General features: G+C 35.8%; 2 protein-coding genes across 2 annotated transcripts in view; both read right to left on the bottom strand.

The window, feature by feature from the left end:
* Window positions 1-18,322, bottom strand: part of LOC127847113 (N66 matrix protein-like) — a 147,310-nt gene that overhangs the window by 28,451 nt on the left and 100,537 nt on the right. The window lies entirely within an intron of this gene.
* The window catches only part of LOC127846983 (dentin sialophosphoprotein-like), a 32,336-nt gene that overhangs the window by 3,475 nt on the left and 10,539 nt on the right, over window positions 1-18,322 (bottom strand). Inside the window, exons 3-15 of the mRNA XM_052378463.1 lie at window positions 17,918-18,060; window positions 16,884-17,127; window positions 14,453-14,518; window positions 13,454-13,523; window positions 12,418-12,490; window positions 10,981-11,056; window positions 10,259-10,288; window positions 9,541-9,642; window positions 8,664-8,836; window positions 7,780-7,880; window positions 5,931-6,030; window positions 1,053-1,190; window positions 442-537 (exon numbers count right to left, since the gene is read on the bottom strand). Of these exons, the coding sequence (XP_052234423.1) occupies window positions 442-537; window positions 1,053-1,190; window positions 5,931-6,030; window positions 7,780-7,880; window positions 8,664-8,836; window positions 9,541-9,642; window positions 10,259-10,288; window positions 10,981-11,056; window positions 12,418-12,490; window positions 13,454-13,523; window positions 14,453-14,518; window positions 16,884-17,127; window positions 17,918-18,060 (1,412 nt within the window). The remainder of the gene's footprint in view (window positions 1-441; window positions 538-1,052; window positions 1,191-5,930; window positions 6,031-7,779; window positions 7,881-8,663; window positions 8,837-9,540; window positions 9,643-10,258; window positions 10,289-10,980; window positions 11,057-12,417; window positions 12,491-13,453; window positions 13,524-14,452; window positions 14,519-16,883; window positions 17,128-17,917; window positions 18,061-18,322) is intronic.

Raw genomic sequence — 18,322 nt, 5'->3', positions numbered from 1 at the left:
GGAAAGGCTTGTCCATATACACATGCATACCAAATATGAAGGTTATATCTCAAGGGACATAGAAGTTATGAGCATTTTTCGAAACCTAAACGCAGATTTCGAAACCTAAACGCGGACCCTAAGTTCAAGGTCAAGGTCAAGGTCACAGGGGTTAAAATTTGTATGCGTATGGAAAGGCCTTGTCCATATACACATGCATACCCAATATGAAGGTTATATCTCAAGGGATATAGAAGTTATGAGCATTTTTTGAAACCTAAACGCAAAGTGTGACGGAAAGACGGACAGACAGACGGACAGTCCGATCACTATATGCCCCCTTTTCTTCTAAAGGGGGCATAAAAAACAATACATTTTATTTTTCTAATTGTAAATTTAATTGGCAATCAGATACTAGTCACAACCCTGATTATCTTAACACATTCTTCACTGAAGTTTTACCTGTTTCAACTGCTGTCTCATCTCCAACATTGCCTTCTTGAGATTACTGAGAATTTCAAAGTTTTTCTTTGTATCGGACTCCAGTGGCTCAGGTTGCTGTAATACAAAGGTGCATGTTCCCACTTCTAAAACAAGCAGATCTGAATCTCATTTTAAAGTTCAAATAATAGTTCAATATGGATCAATATTTTTGCATTTGTAACACTTTATTATTTTCAGGTTTTTAAATCTTCAATTTACAAAGACATGAGGTCCCTTTAAATAATGCTATGAAAGCAATTATAGTGTATGAAGCATCCATGCATACATTTATTACGCAAATAAATATGATTTTGATATTCCGTTTAATCAAAAGCAAGGTTGTTCTATTCTTAAATTATTAACTTCAGTCAATAAGTCTTGTTCAAATAAAAACTTAATTTACTGAGTTATTCTAAGCATGGGAAATTGGGTACTTTGATATCAGGTAAGTGACTGATTCTATGAAAGAATCGATGAATTTAATAGATTTCTCAATGGTTAACGCAAATCAGCCCCTGTTCATTACTAGAGAAGGAAATAAAATAACAAAATCTAACACTTAAAGAGAACACAACAAAAGTATGCCATACCGCCTGTGCGAAGTTGGTCTTTGGTGCCGAGCTGTACATGCGCAGTATGGAAGCCCAGCTGGTGAGACTAGGGTGAAGCTTCTGTAACATCACCTGGGCAGCCTGTTGCTTTGCCTCCCGCTTGTTGTTAGCTATCACCTGGCAACAGAAATATGTGTTATATTATCAGATGTGTTGTAAGCTATCACCTGGCAACAGAAATATGTGCTATCTTAAATCAGATCTGCTGTTAGCTATCACCTGGCAACAGAAATATGTGCTATCTTATCAGATCTGTTGTTAGCTATCACCCTGCAACAGAAATATGTGCTATATTATCAGATTTGTTGTTAGCTATCACCTGGCGACAGAAATGTGTGCTATATTATCAGATCTGTTGTTTGCTATCACCTGGCAACAGAAATATGTGCTATATTATCAGATCTGTTGTTTGCTATCACCTGGCAACAGAAATATGTGCTATATTATCAAATATGTTCTTAGCTATCACCTGGCAACAGAAATATGTGCTATATTATCAGATATGTTGTTTGCTATCAACTGGCAACAGAAATATGTGCTATATTATCAAATCTGTTGTGAGCTATTACCTGGCAACAGAAATATGGTCTATATTATCAGATATGTTGTTAGCTATCACCTGGCAACAGAAATATGTGCTATATTATCAGATCTGTTGTTAGCTATTACCTGGCAACAGAAATATGTGTTATCAGATATGTTGTTAGCTATCACCTGGCAACATAAATATGTGCTTTATTATCAAATATGTTGTTAACTATCACCTGGCAACAGAAATATGTGCTGTATTATCAAATATGTTGTTAGCTATCACCTGGCAACAGAAATATATGCTATATTGTCAAATATATTGTTAGCTATCACCTGGCAACAGAAATATGTGCTAAATTATCAGATATGTTGTTAGCTATCACCTGGCAACAGAAATATGTGCTATATTATCAAATATGTTGTTAGCTATCACCTGGCAACAGAAATATGTGCTATATTATCAGATCTGTTGTTTGCTATCACCTGGCAACAGAAATATGTGCTAAATTATCAGATTTGTTGTAAGCTATCACCTGGCGACAGAAATATGTGCTATATTATAAGATTTGTTGTTTGCTATCACCTGGCAACAGAAATATGTGCTATATTATCAAATATTTTGTAAGCTATCACCTGGCAACAGAAATATGTGCTATATTATCAGATATGTTGTAAAATATCACCTGGCAACAGAAATATGTGCTATATTATCAGATCTGTTGTTTGCTATCACCTGGCAAAAAATACTGTAAGAGTACTGTAATTACTCTAAGTTTTTGAATACCCTTTTTTAAGCATAAATATTTATCTTTTGTGACTTCAATGTTTCTGACGCCCAAATTTTCGGTTGAGCAAAACTTTTCAGACTAAGTCCTAGATTTATGAACGTTTATTATCTTTTTAATCAAGTCCTATCATTAATCCATTTTAATTGTCACAGCATCATAATAAATACATAAACGTCACTAGTGAAAACTAATTTCACTTGCAACGTTATTTATATTGTCATATCTACATCTAAAACAATAATTTTTTCCATGCAAACTATTCAAAGGTTCAACAAAATACAACAAGAGCTGTCACCATAGGATGACTTATGCCCCCTATAAACGCTTGATAGAAGTTATGAGCTTTTTTCGAAACCGAAACGCAGTAGAGCTGCAACGATTCACCAACAGCTCAATTTGATTCCATTTCGATTTCAGACAGTCTGATACCGATTGTTTCGATTCGATTCATCTTTCAACCTAGTTTTATCATATATTCACTATTCTGCCTCAAAATAAACATTTCTGTTCAAATGCGTTGCATATCTAGATATCTAGGGCATTTGTGCGTTTGTTAGATATAGTTTGGTAGGTTCAACAGTGTTTTAAAAACTGTTGAAAATGGTTTAAATTAACATTTGTTAGAAATATTTAGCAAGAAACTGCCATTTTTCTGACAAACTATCTCAATATTTCTATAAAATACATAAACAAGAGGGCCAAGATGGCCCTAGTTCGCTCACCTGAGAGGAGTTGGTTCATTCAATCTTTACCAAATGTCAAACTTGACCTAGATATTGTCCAGACAAACATCCTGGTCAAGTTTAATCATTATTTCATATGCGAGTCATGCTCAATGTACCTATGAAGTTTCATGATCCTAGGCGTAAGCATTCTTGAGTTAGCATCTGGAAACCATTTTTCTAAGTTGAGTCACCGTGACCTTGACAGCCATTGTGTGAATACGTTATTTGGCACTGTCACCTTGACCTTTGACCTAGTGACCTGATAATCAATATGGGTCATCTGCGAGTCATGATCAATGTACCTATGAAGTTGCATTATCCTAGGCATAAGCGTTCTTGAGTTATCATCTGGAAACCATTTTACTATTTCGGGTCACCGTGACCTTGACCTTTGACCTAGTGACCTGAAAATTAATAAAGGTCATCTACGAGTCATGATCAATGTATCTATGAAATTTCATGATCCTAGGCCTAAGCGTTCTTGAGTTATCATCCGGAAACCATTTTACTATTTTGGGTCATCGTGACCTTGACCTTTGACCTAGTTACGTGAAAATCAATTGGGGTCATCTACGTGTTATGATCAATCATCCTATGAAGTTTCATGATCCTAGGCATAAGCGTTCTTGAGTTATCATCCGGAAACCATTTTACTATTTCAGGTCATCATGACCTTGAACTAGTGACCTCAAAAAAATCAATAGGGGTTATCTGCGAGTCATGATCAATGTATCTATGAAGTTTCATGATGCTAGGCATAAGCGTTCTTGAGTTATCATCCGAAAACCATTTTACTGCTTTGGGTCACCGTGACCTTGACCTTTGACCTAGTGATCTGAAAATCAATAGGGGTCATCTGCGAGTCATGATCAATGTATCTATGAAGTTTCATGATCATAGGCATAAGTGTTCTCGAGTCATCATCCGGAAACCATTTTACTATTTCGGGTCATCGTGACCTTGACCTTTGACCTAGTGACCTGAAAATCAATAGGGGTCATCTGCGAGTCATGATCAATGTACCTATGAAGTTTCATGATCCTTGGCATAAGCGTTCTTGAGTTAACATCCTGAAACCAATATACCCCCTCTTCTTGGAAAGGGAGGGGGGGTATAATGTGAAAACTGCCCCTCTCACAGCAGCCATGTTATTCAACTGACCAGAACCATTTTTGAACTCAACTCTCATATCAAGGAAACAAATGTTCTGAGCAAATTTCATGAAAATTGGGCCAAAAATGTGACTTCTACTGTGTTCACATGTTTTCCCTATATACATATAGAAAAAAATGCCCCAGCCCACTGGCGGCCATGTTCTTTCACCGATCCCGACCATTTTCAAATACTCCAAGATATCAATTAAAAGCAATGTTTTGACCAACTTTCATGAAGATTGGGCAAAAATTGTGACTTCTAGAATGTTTACAAGGTTTCTCTATAGCCAAATAAGGAAAACTGCCCCGCCCACTGGCGGCCATGTTTTTCAACGGATCGGAACAACTTTTGAACTCAACCAAGATATCATTAAGACAAACATTTTGACAAAGTTACATGAAGATTGGGCATGAAATGTGACTTCTACAGTAATTACAAGGTTTTTCTTTTTTTTGACCTAGTGACCTATTTTTTGACCTGGCACAACTCAGTTTCGAACTCTGCCGAGATTTCATTCAAAGCTTCTGACCAAGTTTCATAAAGATGGAACAAGAAATGTGGCCTCTCGAGTGTTTACGAGCAAATGTTAACGGATGGACCGACATACGACGGACAAAGACCGGTCACAAAAGCTCACCTGAGCTCAGGTGAGCTAAAAAGAATAGCAAATTAGGAACTCAATATTAATATAAATAAACTTCTGACTAAAAGATTGTTTTAACTACACAATAATATAATTAATAAATAAATAATAATAAGGCTGGCGACTTGAGAAGTTGCACTGGTGCTACCTCCTGCTAAATCAACGTTATGTTTGCGTTTGACATGCTGCATAAGATAAGGGGTTGAGCCGGACTTAGGGTACGCCACGTCCGTGAAGCACAGTTTACACGTAGCTTTATCGGGAGGGCTACCATCCAGAAACCCAAAATACTGCCACACTTTTGATTTTAGCTTCATAGGCGCATCTGATAATTTCAATTTGCCAGCCACAACTTTTTCAGCCATTTTGACGCTTTTTCCGAAAGTAGACCGTAATGCGCTTATTGATTGGATGACTAAAGTAATAAGTAACCAATCACGCGCGTCGTAATTACAGGTAAAGATAAAACCTATACCCTCCAATATCAAATAGTCAGACTACAGCGCGCTTTACGTATCTATATCTATATGTTAAAGAATTGAATCAAATTTGGTAGTGTTGGTATCGTAATCAAATCGACACATTTAAAACCGATTTTCGATGCATCGGATCGATTCATTGCAGCTCTAAAACACAGATTTCGAAACTTAAATGTGGACACCAAGTTCAAGGTCAAGGTCACAGGGGTCAAAATTATACACATGCATGCCAAATATGAAATTGCTATCTGAAGCGACATAGAAGTTATGAGTATTTTTTGAAACCTAAACGCAAAGTGTGACGGACAGACGGAGGGACGGACAGTCCGATCACTAAATGCCCTCCTTCTGGGGCATAAAAATGTTTTCAGACCAATAGTAAATCAAGACCAGTCCTGAGGTTATTTAAAAAATCACAGTAACATTCACAATAAACAAAATTTCAGTAAAAATACAGTAACATGTTTAAAATGGCATTCATGTGTTTCCAAAGCGATAATATAATGCTATTGTGTACCACCAGATTGTCAACTCACTGAACACTTGTGTTTGCCCACTGTGAGGGTGAACTCTGTCTTCTGGTTTGATATCTGCTTCTTGTCTATCTGCATGTTTGTGTTACCCAGACCATGGTTCCTGAAACACATATGGGGTATTTACACTCATAAATGGGCTGTGCTCTGTGAAAAGGGGGTTAAATGCATGTGCATAAAGTGTCGTACCAGATTAGCCTGTGCAGTTCAAACAAGCAAATCAGGGATGACACTTTTCGCTTTTATGACATTTTTCATTTCAAGTAAGTGTCTTATAAGCAAAAATCAAGATGAGGGGGAAAGAGGACTGCACAGGCTAATCTGGGACGACACTTTACCCACGTGCATTTAACCCACTTTTCACAGAGCGATACTCAATTAGTTGTGAGACAAATATTATGTGTAATGCTTTTGAAATATAAAATCACTATTGCAAAAAAGCTGAATAAAGAATAGACTTTGACACATATGAAAATACATTTGTATAAGCATGTGGGTGAAACATATATGCTTGTTTCCAATGCTCTTCATTAAACTTAAATTTGAAAATAACAAATTTATAATAAATTTTTGAAATACTAATAGTATGAATACAATATTGGTATAACTTATTACAAATGTTCAAAAGTAAAATTGCCAACTTGACTCATAAGAGATATGATTTTCAGGGCTGTACAGAGTATTGGGTTTCCCAGTCGAACATTGCTGGCTAAATTATTAAAGGTCATGTGAGAATCCATAAAGCAGGATTATATTTTCATGCTACTTAATACGTTATTTGAATTGCAGAATCAATTTATACAGATGAAATTAATTACAACTGGCCTGTATATTTTTCAAAGTTAAGGTGCTTTGCCATGTCTCATCACCTATGGTAACCTACCTGCTGTACCATGTCTCATCACCTATGGTATCCTACCTGCTGTACCATGTCTCATCACCTATGGTAACCTACCTGCTGTGCCATGTCTCATCACCTATGGTATCCTACCTGCTGTACCATGTCTCATCACCTATGGTAACCTACCTGCTGTACCATGTCTCATCACCTATGGTATCCTACCTGCTGTACCATGTCTCATCACCTATGGTATCCTACCTGCTGTACCATGTCTCATCACCTATGGTAACCTACCTGCTGTGCCATGTCTCATCACCTATGGTAACCTACCTGCTGTGCCATGTCTCATCACCTATGGTAACCTACCTGCTGTACCATGTCTCATCGCCTAGCGTAACCTACCTGCTGTGCCATGTCTCATCACTATGGTAACATACCGGCTGTTCCATGTCTCATCACCTATGGTAACCTACCTGCTGTACCATGTCTCATCGCCTAGCGTAACCTACCTGCTGTGCCATGTCTCATCGCCTATGGTAACCTACCTGCTGTGCCATGTCTCATCACCTATGGTAACCTACCTGCTGTGCCATGTCTCATCGCCTATGGTAACCTACCTGCTGTACCATGTCACATCACCTATGGTAACCTACCTGCTGTACCATGTCTCATCGCCTATGGTTACCTACCTGCTGTGCCATGTCTCATCACCTATGGTAACCTACCTGCTGTGCCATGTCTCATCGCCTATGGTAACCTACCTGCTGTGCCATGTCTCATCACCTATGGTAACCTACCTGCTGTACCATGTCTCATCACCTATGGTAACCTACCTGCTGTACCATGTCTCATCACCTATGGTAACCTACCTGCTGTGCCATGTCTCATCACCTATGGTAACCTACCTGCTGTGCCATGTCTCATCACCTATGGTAACCTACCTGCTGTGCCATGTCTCATCACTATGATAACCTACCTGCTGTGCCATGTCTCATCACTATGGTAACCTACCTGCTGAGGCAGTCTGCCAGGATCTGGTAGGGTTTGTTTAAAGCTGCTTTCTCACATAGTTCTGGCACTCTAGGGTCTTCTATGGGGACATTCTCAAAGTACTGAAACATGTACACTGGATTAAACATGTTGAAAAAGCTATCATTCATCATAAAGTTTCCCAAATTTCCTGATGCTTATATATAGTACTTGAAATCTGTACATTTTCCATCACATATATTCATTAAATATTCAATGGTATATTTTTGTCAAAGCATAATACTTGAAGCAATTCTGACAACACTGATTTTTAACTATAATATTTGTGAGTATACCAGTAAGAAAAGTGTGATTTACATGATCTTTGTTTAGCTGTTGCCATGAAAATACATGTCAAGGAACTATGTCTTTGTAATAAATGTAATGAATACCTTTGCACTGCTTGCTTTTTCATGTTCAAGTGCAAATAACTCCAGAACATTTGGTTTACCGAGGATAAAGTGTATTGCTCATTTTGGAAATGTCTCTTTCATTGCTTGAGAAATGTGGGAGCAATGCTATGACAAATCAACCAACTAAAGAGACAATATACTCCCATCAAACATCAATTTTGGGGCATTGTTTTTCTTTACCTGCTGAGGAAAAGGTAGAAGTGCCTGTCAGATGAGGAATGAATTTGTGACAAAAGGGAATGAACAATAAATAAAATCTTTAGCTCTAGCATGCTCTGATGAATATCTCTGTGATAATTTACAAAAATGTTTTGAAACCGATTTTTTGTCAACATTTATTTATTTTCTTTCTTTATTATAAAGATTTAATTGAGAGGAAAATTGAAAGTTGTACCAGTAATATGAGAAAAATCAAATGTGACCCAACAAAACACTATGCAAAGTGTCACTTACTCCAAAGTTGTCATTCCTGTCTACTTTGAGGTTGTCCTTCATGAAGGGCATGAAGATGCAGAGGGCATTCTGAGCAGCGTTGTTTTTAGCCTGACGCTTTGACTGACCAATACCGCTGGCATAGTGGATGTTGTTGATGATTATGGAAGCTTCAAACGGGTTCTCAGAGTTCTCTGAAAAAAACAAAACCGCACACTGATGAGAGGTGGTAAAATTATATTCTTGATGGGTGATTTTTCTGACAGTAATATATTTTTAGTCAAATTATACATGGATAGGCACAAAAATTCAGGATGTTAAAAAAAAAATATATATATATATATAAGATTCATAACAATAGTTCAATTTATTTCTCATTGAAGCCATAGAAATTCATTCTATGTTTAGGATGCATTTGATAATTTTAAAACCTACCAACCACATAGGAAAAACCAACAACAAGCCGATAAAAACATTTTCTATAACAACTTTTCCAATGCCTTGTAACAATTTATACTTTGCTAGTTGTCTTCCAACCAATATCCAATAACTAATTTTATACATGAAGTTTGAAAACAGTGGTCTTTGGAAAGATTATGACTTACAAAGTAATTTCATTTATTTTCTAGTGTCATGACTTTTATCAGGTTATAAAAATGATTTTTCCAAAATGATTTAATTGGCTTTTCCAAGTGTTTTTATTGTTTTGTATGAGGAGACGTAAGTAGCTTATGTTCTATTGGTCTTATTTAGAGACATTTGAACTTAAGAAATCTTGCTTAGCCATATTCAAATCTTCCATATTTCTTTTCATAAAATCACAACTTTTGAAATGAGTACCACTATGCAAAAAACCCTGTCATTTGTTACCATGAGCAAATCATCTCTCGTTTGTTACCTATTTCCTTGAACACATAGTGCGGATGGGTCTTAAGTACATTCTGTGCATACTCATGGAGAATACACAGTGATGTCTTGCCAACGGGATTCAAGAGGAACGCTGAAATACAGACACAAACAATATGTGACACTTGTAAGAGAAAAACAAACTGACAATCTGAAATACATGATAAAGGCCACAATAGTCCATGGCATTGATGATCAGTAGTATGTGGGTTGTTGTTGTTGTTATCTTAAGGAAAGGAAACTTTAATACTGGAACACAGTCATTTTCATGTCAAATGAATTTATCAATACAAAATTCCAAGATTTACAGTATTTGGCAAATTAAACAGTAGTTACCTTTCAACACACTTATACCAGCCTCACTCTGGGAAAATGGGAATTCATACAGTCCGCACAAATTAATCAAGGACAACACTTTCCACTTTAGTGGAATTTTTCCTTTATAGGTGGTCTCTTCTACATTTAAGTCCAGTAAAGGCGGAAAGTGTCGTCCCTGATTTGTCTGTGTGGACTGCAAAGGCTAATCTGGGACAACACTTTACACACATGCATAAAGCCCCATTTCTTAGAGCACTTCTAATATCCAATAACAACAAACATCATGAATGTGTCTTTACAAAATAACACATATCAAATTGAATCAACATGAAAATAAACAAGCAACAAAGGCAACATAAACAATAAGCAAATCATTTCATAAACATTCTTGCCCAAACGTGCATCACTCTTGTAACCTAAAACTAAATTCATTACAAAAATTGTCAACTTTCTTTTGTGATAAATTACTATGTGATATTTAGTAAATGTTTCAGTCAAACTTTGTTCAATATGTATAAGAATGTCATGAGCGTAGATTATCATATTATATTATATCAGCCTTAATATGTGTTTGGGAGCGTTGAGACATCTGTATGTCAACAAAGATTTGATAATACATAAACGTCATACCATCTTTGCTAACCATTTCCAAACAAGAACAGCAGTGTTTTAAAAAGCTCTCAAAGACATCTGTGTTGTGATAAAAATATATTATATCCTGAAGCAATAAGGCATTTTAGAAGGATGATTAAAAATCATATTTAAAATAGTTTTGGATGTGAACATAACTTTCTAAAACAGAGATTACTTAATTTAACCAAGCTTTGTGGTTAATATTTGATATGTCTAAATACAAATATTTGTATTCAACAATATTTTAATAGTCTCCATTTTGTACATCATTCATGGTTCAAATTGAACATTTACTATGCACAGTTAACAATTTCACTGCTATTTTGCGATACAAATGTGCTCCCAGTTCAAGGCTTGTCTTATTGTAAAAGAATAAGAAATAAAATCATATATTAACAACAAGTTTGAAATAAATCAATTATGAAACCTCATTGTATATAACATACAATTCCGTATTGACGAATTAGAAATTACCCAGTACCTTTTTTCTTCATCTTGCCCGGCTCTACCCCCTCGTCCACTGGTAGAGGACACGTGATCAGTTTGGAGTTCTCTCCCTTTGGGAAGAAGCATGGTCAGGATTAGATTGCTTATGGCATTTTTACAAAATATAAATACGATAGTGAACAAGTGACTAGGTGTTTGGCCCCACATGACTCATTTCGAACTTTGATATTATTAGAACAAAGTTTCAAAAACATTGGCCTACTTATGAGACTTATGGAGTGTTTTTAAGCTTTTTCTTTCATTTGAATTAGTGACCTAGTTTTATTTTACCTCTCATGACCCAGTTTAAAATTCGGCCCAGAAATTCCAAGGTTAAATGTTCCAACTAAGTTTAATGAAGATCGAACAATAAATATGGCTTCTAGAGTGTTAAAAATGTACATCTTGACAACGCATAAGGCACCGAAGACCCAAAAGTGATCATAAAAGCTCATGACTGTAAGCTTCAAATGTTTAACAAATTACTTAAACAAGGGACCTAAAATGTTGAGCAGTTGACTAAGAAATTTAACAATCAAACATATACAAAACACATTTCAATTCAAAATCCATGGTTTTAGTCCATTTCCAGATAGTTCCTCTTGAAGTAAATCAATCACACATGTTAAAAGACATTTCAATTCATGTTCCACAGTTTTATTCCATTTCATTCGATTTGAATAAATATTTTGGTAATTTTGCACTAAATTAGAGAGCCTAATTAGACGTTCAGGTCAACAGGGACCCATCAGACACTAACAAGGCAGTTAGCACATATGTCAGTGATGCAAAGGTAATATTAATTTGTTAACTATTATTATGGTATATTGAAGTGAATTTCAACAGATGATTGTCCTGCCTACTGGGTCTTTATGCAAGCCCTGGTAATGGAAGCATGCCATGTCTACTTACCAGGCTTGGTACAGCCATTCTCTTAATGCAAGCCCTGGTTATGGAAGCAGGCCATGTCTACTTACCAGTCTTGGTAAAGCCATTCTCTTTATGCAAGCCCTGGTGATGGAAGCATGCCATGTCTACTTACCAGTCTTGGTACAGCCATTCTCTTTATGCAAGCCCTGGTGATGGAAGCATGCCATGTCTACTTACTAGTCTTGGTACAGCCATTCTCTTTAAGCATGGCCTGGTGATGGAAGCATGCCTTGTCTACTTACCAGTCTTGGTACAGCCATTCTCTTTATGCAAGCCCTGGTGATGGAAGCATGCCATGTCTACTTACCAGTCTTGGTACAGCCATTCTCTTTATGCAAGCCCTGGTGATGGAAGCATGCCATGTCTACTCACCAGTCTTGGTACAGCCATTCTCTTTATGCAAGCCCTGGTGATGGAAGCATGCCATGTATACTCACCAGTCTTGGTGCAGCCATTCTCTTTATGCAAGCCCTGGTGATGGAAGCATGCCATGTCTACTCACCAGTCTTGGTACAGCCATTCTCTTCCTGTTCTTGGCCTCCTCAGCAAGATGGCTACGCTTTTCTCTCCAAGTTCTTTATGAAAAAAAAAATATTTGAAAGAAAGTCCTGTACAATTACATGACTTTGTTGTTTGTTTAGCTTTTTGGCCACTGTATATAATAATTTCATGACTTACTCAATTTCAGTAATACAATGTGACCAGTTTGGAAACAACTACTTGGTGCAAATATTTTCCGCCAGTTAATAGTAAAATGAAATCTTCTAAGCTAATCACATGGAGGGGTAGAATAGCTGTAAAACTGTAATTTCTTTGTTTAAGCCACATAAATACTCAAAATCAACTAGTATTTTGTATAATATTTCGTAAAATAAAGTTAACCCATAAAAAACCCAGTTTTCCTAATAGCATTAGACAATATTTCAACGGTAGATGTGGTATGATAACAGATTTAACGCGATACAAAATGCTCGTTTTTATTTTACAGGTCACAATATATTCCATGTGATTTTCACATGACGATATCTGAACATTTACAAGCGAAGGTGAGATGGCTATGGGCAGCATCGCAAGCACAACGTAGTCCTGATGAGCTGCCCCAAGCCAATTCTCTTTTTTATAGGTTAACTTTATTTTATGAAGTATGTTACTAAATATTTGTTAATTTAAGTATTTATGTGGCTTTACTCAACCAAATGAGGTAATCAGGATGGTCTGAAGTTTGAAGAACTTAAAATTTAATTATTATAATAATTAATTTAAAACCACAAAAAAATATTTCAAATTACAGCATCTGTTTTTAAAACCTTGCTATGCAATATTTTCGCTTCATTTGGTTTATGATTCTCACAGTACATCTTCTCATGGATAAATCAATGAAGCTTAGCATCAATATTATCTTATAAATACCAACAATAGAAACCAATAACTTTTTACCAAGGTTTATGGATTTTTTAATGCAACTTGAGATATTCTATGCATTTTCATATTTTAATACAATGTCAAATGACAAGCCGAGAAAAGGTCTGCATTCTTACTTGAATTTCTTAACTGTAATGGCATTAAAGTGGAACAATTTCTTGCAATAATCAAGGACTTCCTCGGTTTCTGAAAAAAACACATAATATATATATATAGTCCAAGTATAAAAATATAACTGTAGAGCAGAACTGAGATATTTATTGTAGTTGGCGAAAATACTGGTCAATTCTGCTCACAACTGGTAAAAATGGCTTAAGTGTAGATACCTTGTTATTATGAATGTTTGAGTGCTTAAAAATATTAGATATATGAAAAGATGTGCTAAATACAGACATAGAACAGTTCTCTACAATACTTTGACCAATTCTAGTACTTGGACTTAATAACAATTCTATTGAAGTCTCAAAATCGGCAAAACATTTCATCCAGGATTCAGATTCAAATACTTTATATTTAAAGAAAATAATTTTTAGTCTGCATAAATGACATTTGTGCACATGCAGTCTATCTAAGTTCATGTTTTGATAATTGTGCATCCCACCATGTGAAATTATTTTCATTTTATAGATTGCTTTAATAATCATCTTAACAACACATCGTCCAAAAAAGGTTTTACACAGAAACTGTGTTCTAAAGTACAATATCTGAACAATATAGTTAAACATTTTGGTGAATACATGTACATGTAGGTTCCTTTGTTTAAGAGACAATATATGATGTGATGTTGTCTATAACCACATATCACTCCGGCTCTTTTCTTGAAGACAAAACAACAAGTACATGTGCAATGCAAATCTATGTCAGTCTTTGTTGCTTGCCAAACGTGATATGGCAAGTTTAAGTGAAAGTTGAATACATTGATTTATTAATCTAGTATTGGAATATATTTCAATCAGGAAAAGAAAACGTCTAATACGATTTCTGGATTCGTTGGCATCCCTTATTAATGTATAAAATTGCTCTGACAATAAATACCAGGGTAATACAGCCAAGAGACTTCCATTTCTACGTTGTTGTTTTTTAAAATACATACTTGATGCTTTATATATACTTACCAAGAACTCCCTTCTTCTGCATGTCAACAGAGCTCAGCAAGTCAACTTTTGGAACAGCAGGGGTGTCTAAAATACATGATTTACCAGTTAAATTGACACTGGTTTGAACAATATTTGTACTTTATATCTCCATATAAAATTAGTTATTGCACTTTCTCTGTAAACTAATATGCATACTTTGCAGTATGTACAATAAGATTTGAAATAGTTAATCATTATATATTTACCAAACATACATCTTATTAAAGAAACTTGTTTAAATAGTTCATCATTATATATTTGCCAAACAAATGTTGCATTAAAAAACTTGCAATGTAGACAATATTAGAACCTAACAAAGCTTACAAAATAAATAGTCCACTGCAACAGCTGTCATACTGACAGTTCAGGATTAAAATCATTTTATTGTTGTTTTTTTTAAATCTCCACCAATTACTAAAGAGCACAGCTGTTAAGACAAACACTTCAGATGTCTTCTTGTTACAAATTGCATACACCTGTAAAATTATCAACAAATATGATAAGGAAGTATTAAACGTTTTATTTATAAAATGCTCATTCCCATAAACCTTCTAATAGGCCTACTGTTTAGCTGGAGTAAAACTGACTCTTGTGACTAGATCGTATCGATAATTGATACACGGGTGCAAACTGGGATTAATCATTCTTTGTCTGGGAAAAACATGTGTATGCATACAAAATCAATGCGTCCTCAAATTATGTAACCCTAAATTTTATGGCGCCTTTTTCATTTAAATATCCATAAGAGTCCAAATATGCAAAATCACAATTTATTGAGAAATCTGGAACAATCTTTTTTCGGTTAATGACATATAATAAAATCATGTTCATTCATACAACAGTGACCTAATAAATGGGTGACAAGGGGGCCATTTCATAAACGATTGTACGACAATTTTAACATACAATAGAATTTTGTAATCAAAATAAGCAGACGAACTAACTCGCCATGCTCATCAAAAGTATACGTCGTTAGAGATGCCAATGAAAATTAATAAAGTAATGAACATTTATAATCATATGATATGGACTTAGGCAATTATGCATCTTTGAAAAATGTATTGAATCATAAATGTGTACTACTATGTTTATTGAAACAATCCCCTGATAAATTGTTCTTCCTGTAAACAGGAAGTGGCAAGGTTAATCATGTCTGAATATAACAAGAGCACCGCATAACGGGTGCCAAAGCTTGGCTGCGGGTGCAGTTTTGAATAAATGAAAGCTTGTCAGAATTAATTTTTTTAAGAGGTCACAGTGACCTTGACCTTTGACCTAGTAACCCAAAAATGGGTGTGGCGTGTAGAACTCATCAAGGTGCATCTACATATGAGGTTTAAAAGTTGTAGGTGGAAGCACTTTGATTTTAGAGCCTATGAGAAAGTTTTATATTAGGGGTAACAGTGACCTTGACCTTTGACTTAGTGACCCAAAAATGGGTGTGGCGTGTAGAACTCATCAAGGTGCATATACATATGAAGTTTCAAAGTTGTCGGTGGAAGCACTTTGATTTTGAAGCGAATGTTGAGGTTTATGTAAAAGTTTTATATTAGAGGTCACAGTGAACTTGACCTTTGACCTAGTGACCCAAAAATGGGTGTGGCATGTAGAACTCATCAAGGTGCATCTACATATGAAGTTTCAAAGTTGTATGTGGAAGCACTTTGATTTTAGAGCCTATGTTTACGTTTTATAATAGAGGTCACAGTGACCTTGACCTCTGACCTAGTGACCCAAAAATAGGTGTGGCATGTAGAACTCATCAAGGTGCATGTACATATGAAGTTTCAAAGTTGTAGGTGGAAGCACTTTGATTTTAGAACGAATGTTAAGGATTATGTTAAAGTTTTATTTTAGAAGTCACAGTGACCTTGACCTTTGACCTAGTGACCCAAAAATGGATGTGGCATGTAGAACTCATCAAGGTGCATCTACATATGAAATTTCTAAGTTGTAGGTGGAAGCACTTTGATTTTAGAGCTTATGTTAAAGTTATATATTAGAGGTTACAGTGACCTTGACCTTTGACCTAGTGACCAAAAAATGGGTGTGGCATGTTTAACTCATCAAGGTGCATCTACATATGAAGTTTCAAAGATGTAGGTGGAAGCCAATGAGCCAATGTTCAAAACCTTTACAAACCTTGACACGGACGGCGGACATGATGAGCTGGCTATGACAATACCTCGGGTTTTCTCTTCGAAAACAGCCGAGCTAAAAATCAAGCACAGCATTGAATCAAACTCACCCAAATTCTCCCACAGAAAAAGCAAAGCTCATATTACTTTAATTTTCTAAGTTTAACATGATAACCTTTGTCCATCCTGCCCCCCAATCTGTTTTCTTCTGTAAGAATCCAGAACTCCAAAATATATCACAGAGCAAAGACCAAAAGTAACAATGCATTCACCTGCAGCAATGCTTTCTTTAATCTTCTCTGCTTCAGTGACAGTGCTGCTGCCTGTCTCAATGTCAGCAGTGGTATCGACGGCTGGGGCAGTGGCACCCTGGGGTGGGGCAGTGGTGGGGGTGGCATCCCCACCCTGGGTGTCCTCTGTCAGAGTTGTGTTGCAGTCCTGGGTGTGGCTCCCCTCCTTCTCCTTGGCCTTCTTGTATTGCAGGCATGGAATGGCACTCAGTGGAATTGCATGACCCTGTAGGAGCAGCACAATGTACAATTCATGTATCACTATATATAAAGAATATTTGTTGGATTTGGTGAAATATCTATTTTAATTCACAAGTGATCATATAAAATATTTTCACGAGAGGCGCAGACACGAGTGAAAATATTTTTTTTCTATGATCAAACAAATTTTATTTTTCTTTTATGCTTACAATTGATTGTTTGTGTATACTTGCCAAGTCGGACAATACAATTCCCCGTTGGGACCCCATGTATTTTAAAAAGAAGCTCATCTGTATGCTTTTATAAACATCAATGCAGAATAGTTGCCCTTGGTAAAATTGCCTTTAATTGGGGGTCACAATAGGGAAACCAAAGATATCTAAAAACAGTTCCAGAAAAACAATAAAAGAAATCGATAATTTTCTCTTTTTTTCACTGTTTGAAACAGTGAAATATCAGTTTTAATTCACTGATATTTCTTTATTAACCATTGTTAAGCATAAAATAAAAGCATATATTTAGGTATTGTTAAACATACATACATACATGATCTTTGTAAATGTAATATACAACACAAAAGTTTATTTGAAGGTTGTATTTTTGTGTGAACATAATTAAGAAAGGATTAAGGCAAACTATTCAAAGAAAAAGGAAAACAGAGTAGCTAGCATGGGTCAGGGATGATATAAAGGAGCCTTCAATGCATAGGATGACAAAAGTTCAATAAAATATAATAAATTAATAATCCACAGTGATTGCCATATAAATAATCCTGCATACATGTAAATCAGGTTCTGTTTCCGATTGTGAATTACCCTTAAACTGGATTCTCCAAGGAAATATGGTCGTGTAAGGGTCACCGTACGAGTGGGTCTGTGTAGGTAGATGGGCATCCCACAATTGTGGTTCACCTTGATCCAGCCTTGAGGCAGCACGTCAAAAGGATCCTGATTCTTCTCTAGGTAAAAAGATAGTACATGTACAATTTTATTGTTACATCTTCATTAAAAACAAGAGCTGTTCTAAAATCAGTACTCCAGCTAGGATTTGAAAAGGGCAGAAGGGGGGGGCTTATTTGTCAAAAGGGCACTTTCGAGCCCACGAGCATATCCGGAATGCATCCTGTTGCATATTAATTTAATGTTATTAATTATTGTTATAATATATATTTTTCCCATTATTATTTAACCATGCAAATAAAATGTGTAAAAATGAGGAAT

Source organism: Dreissena polymorpha, chromosome 1, assembly GCF_020536995.1.
Source record: "Dreissena polymorpha isolate Duluth1 chromosome 1, UMN_Dpol_1.0, whole genome shotgun sequence".
Taxonomy (NCBI): domain Eukaryota; kingdom Metazoa; phylum Mollusca; class Bivalvia; order Myida; family Dreissenidae; genus Dreissena; species Dreissena polymorpha.
This window is presented reverse-complemented; position numbering and strand designations above follow the sequence as displayed.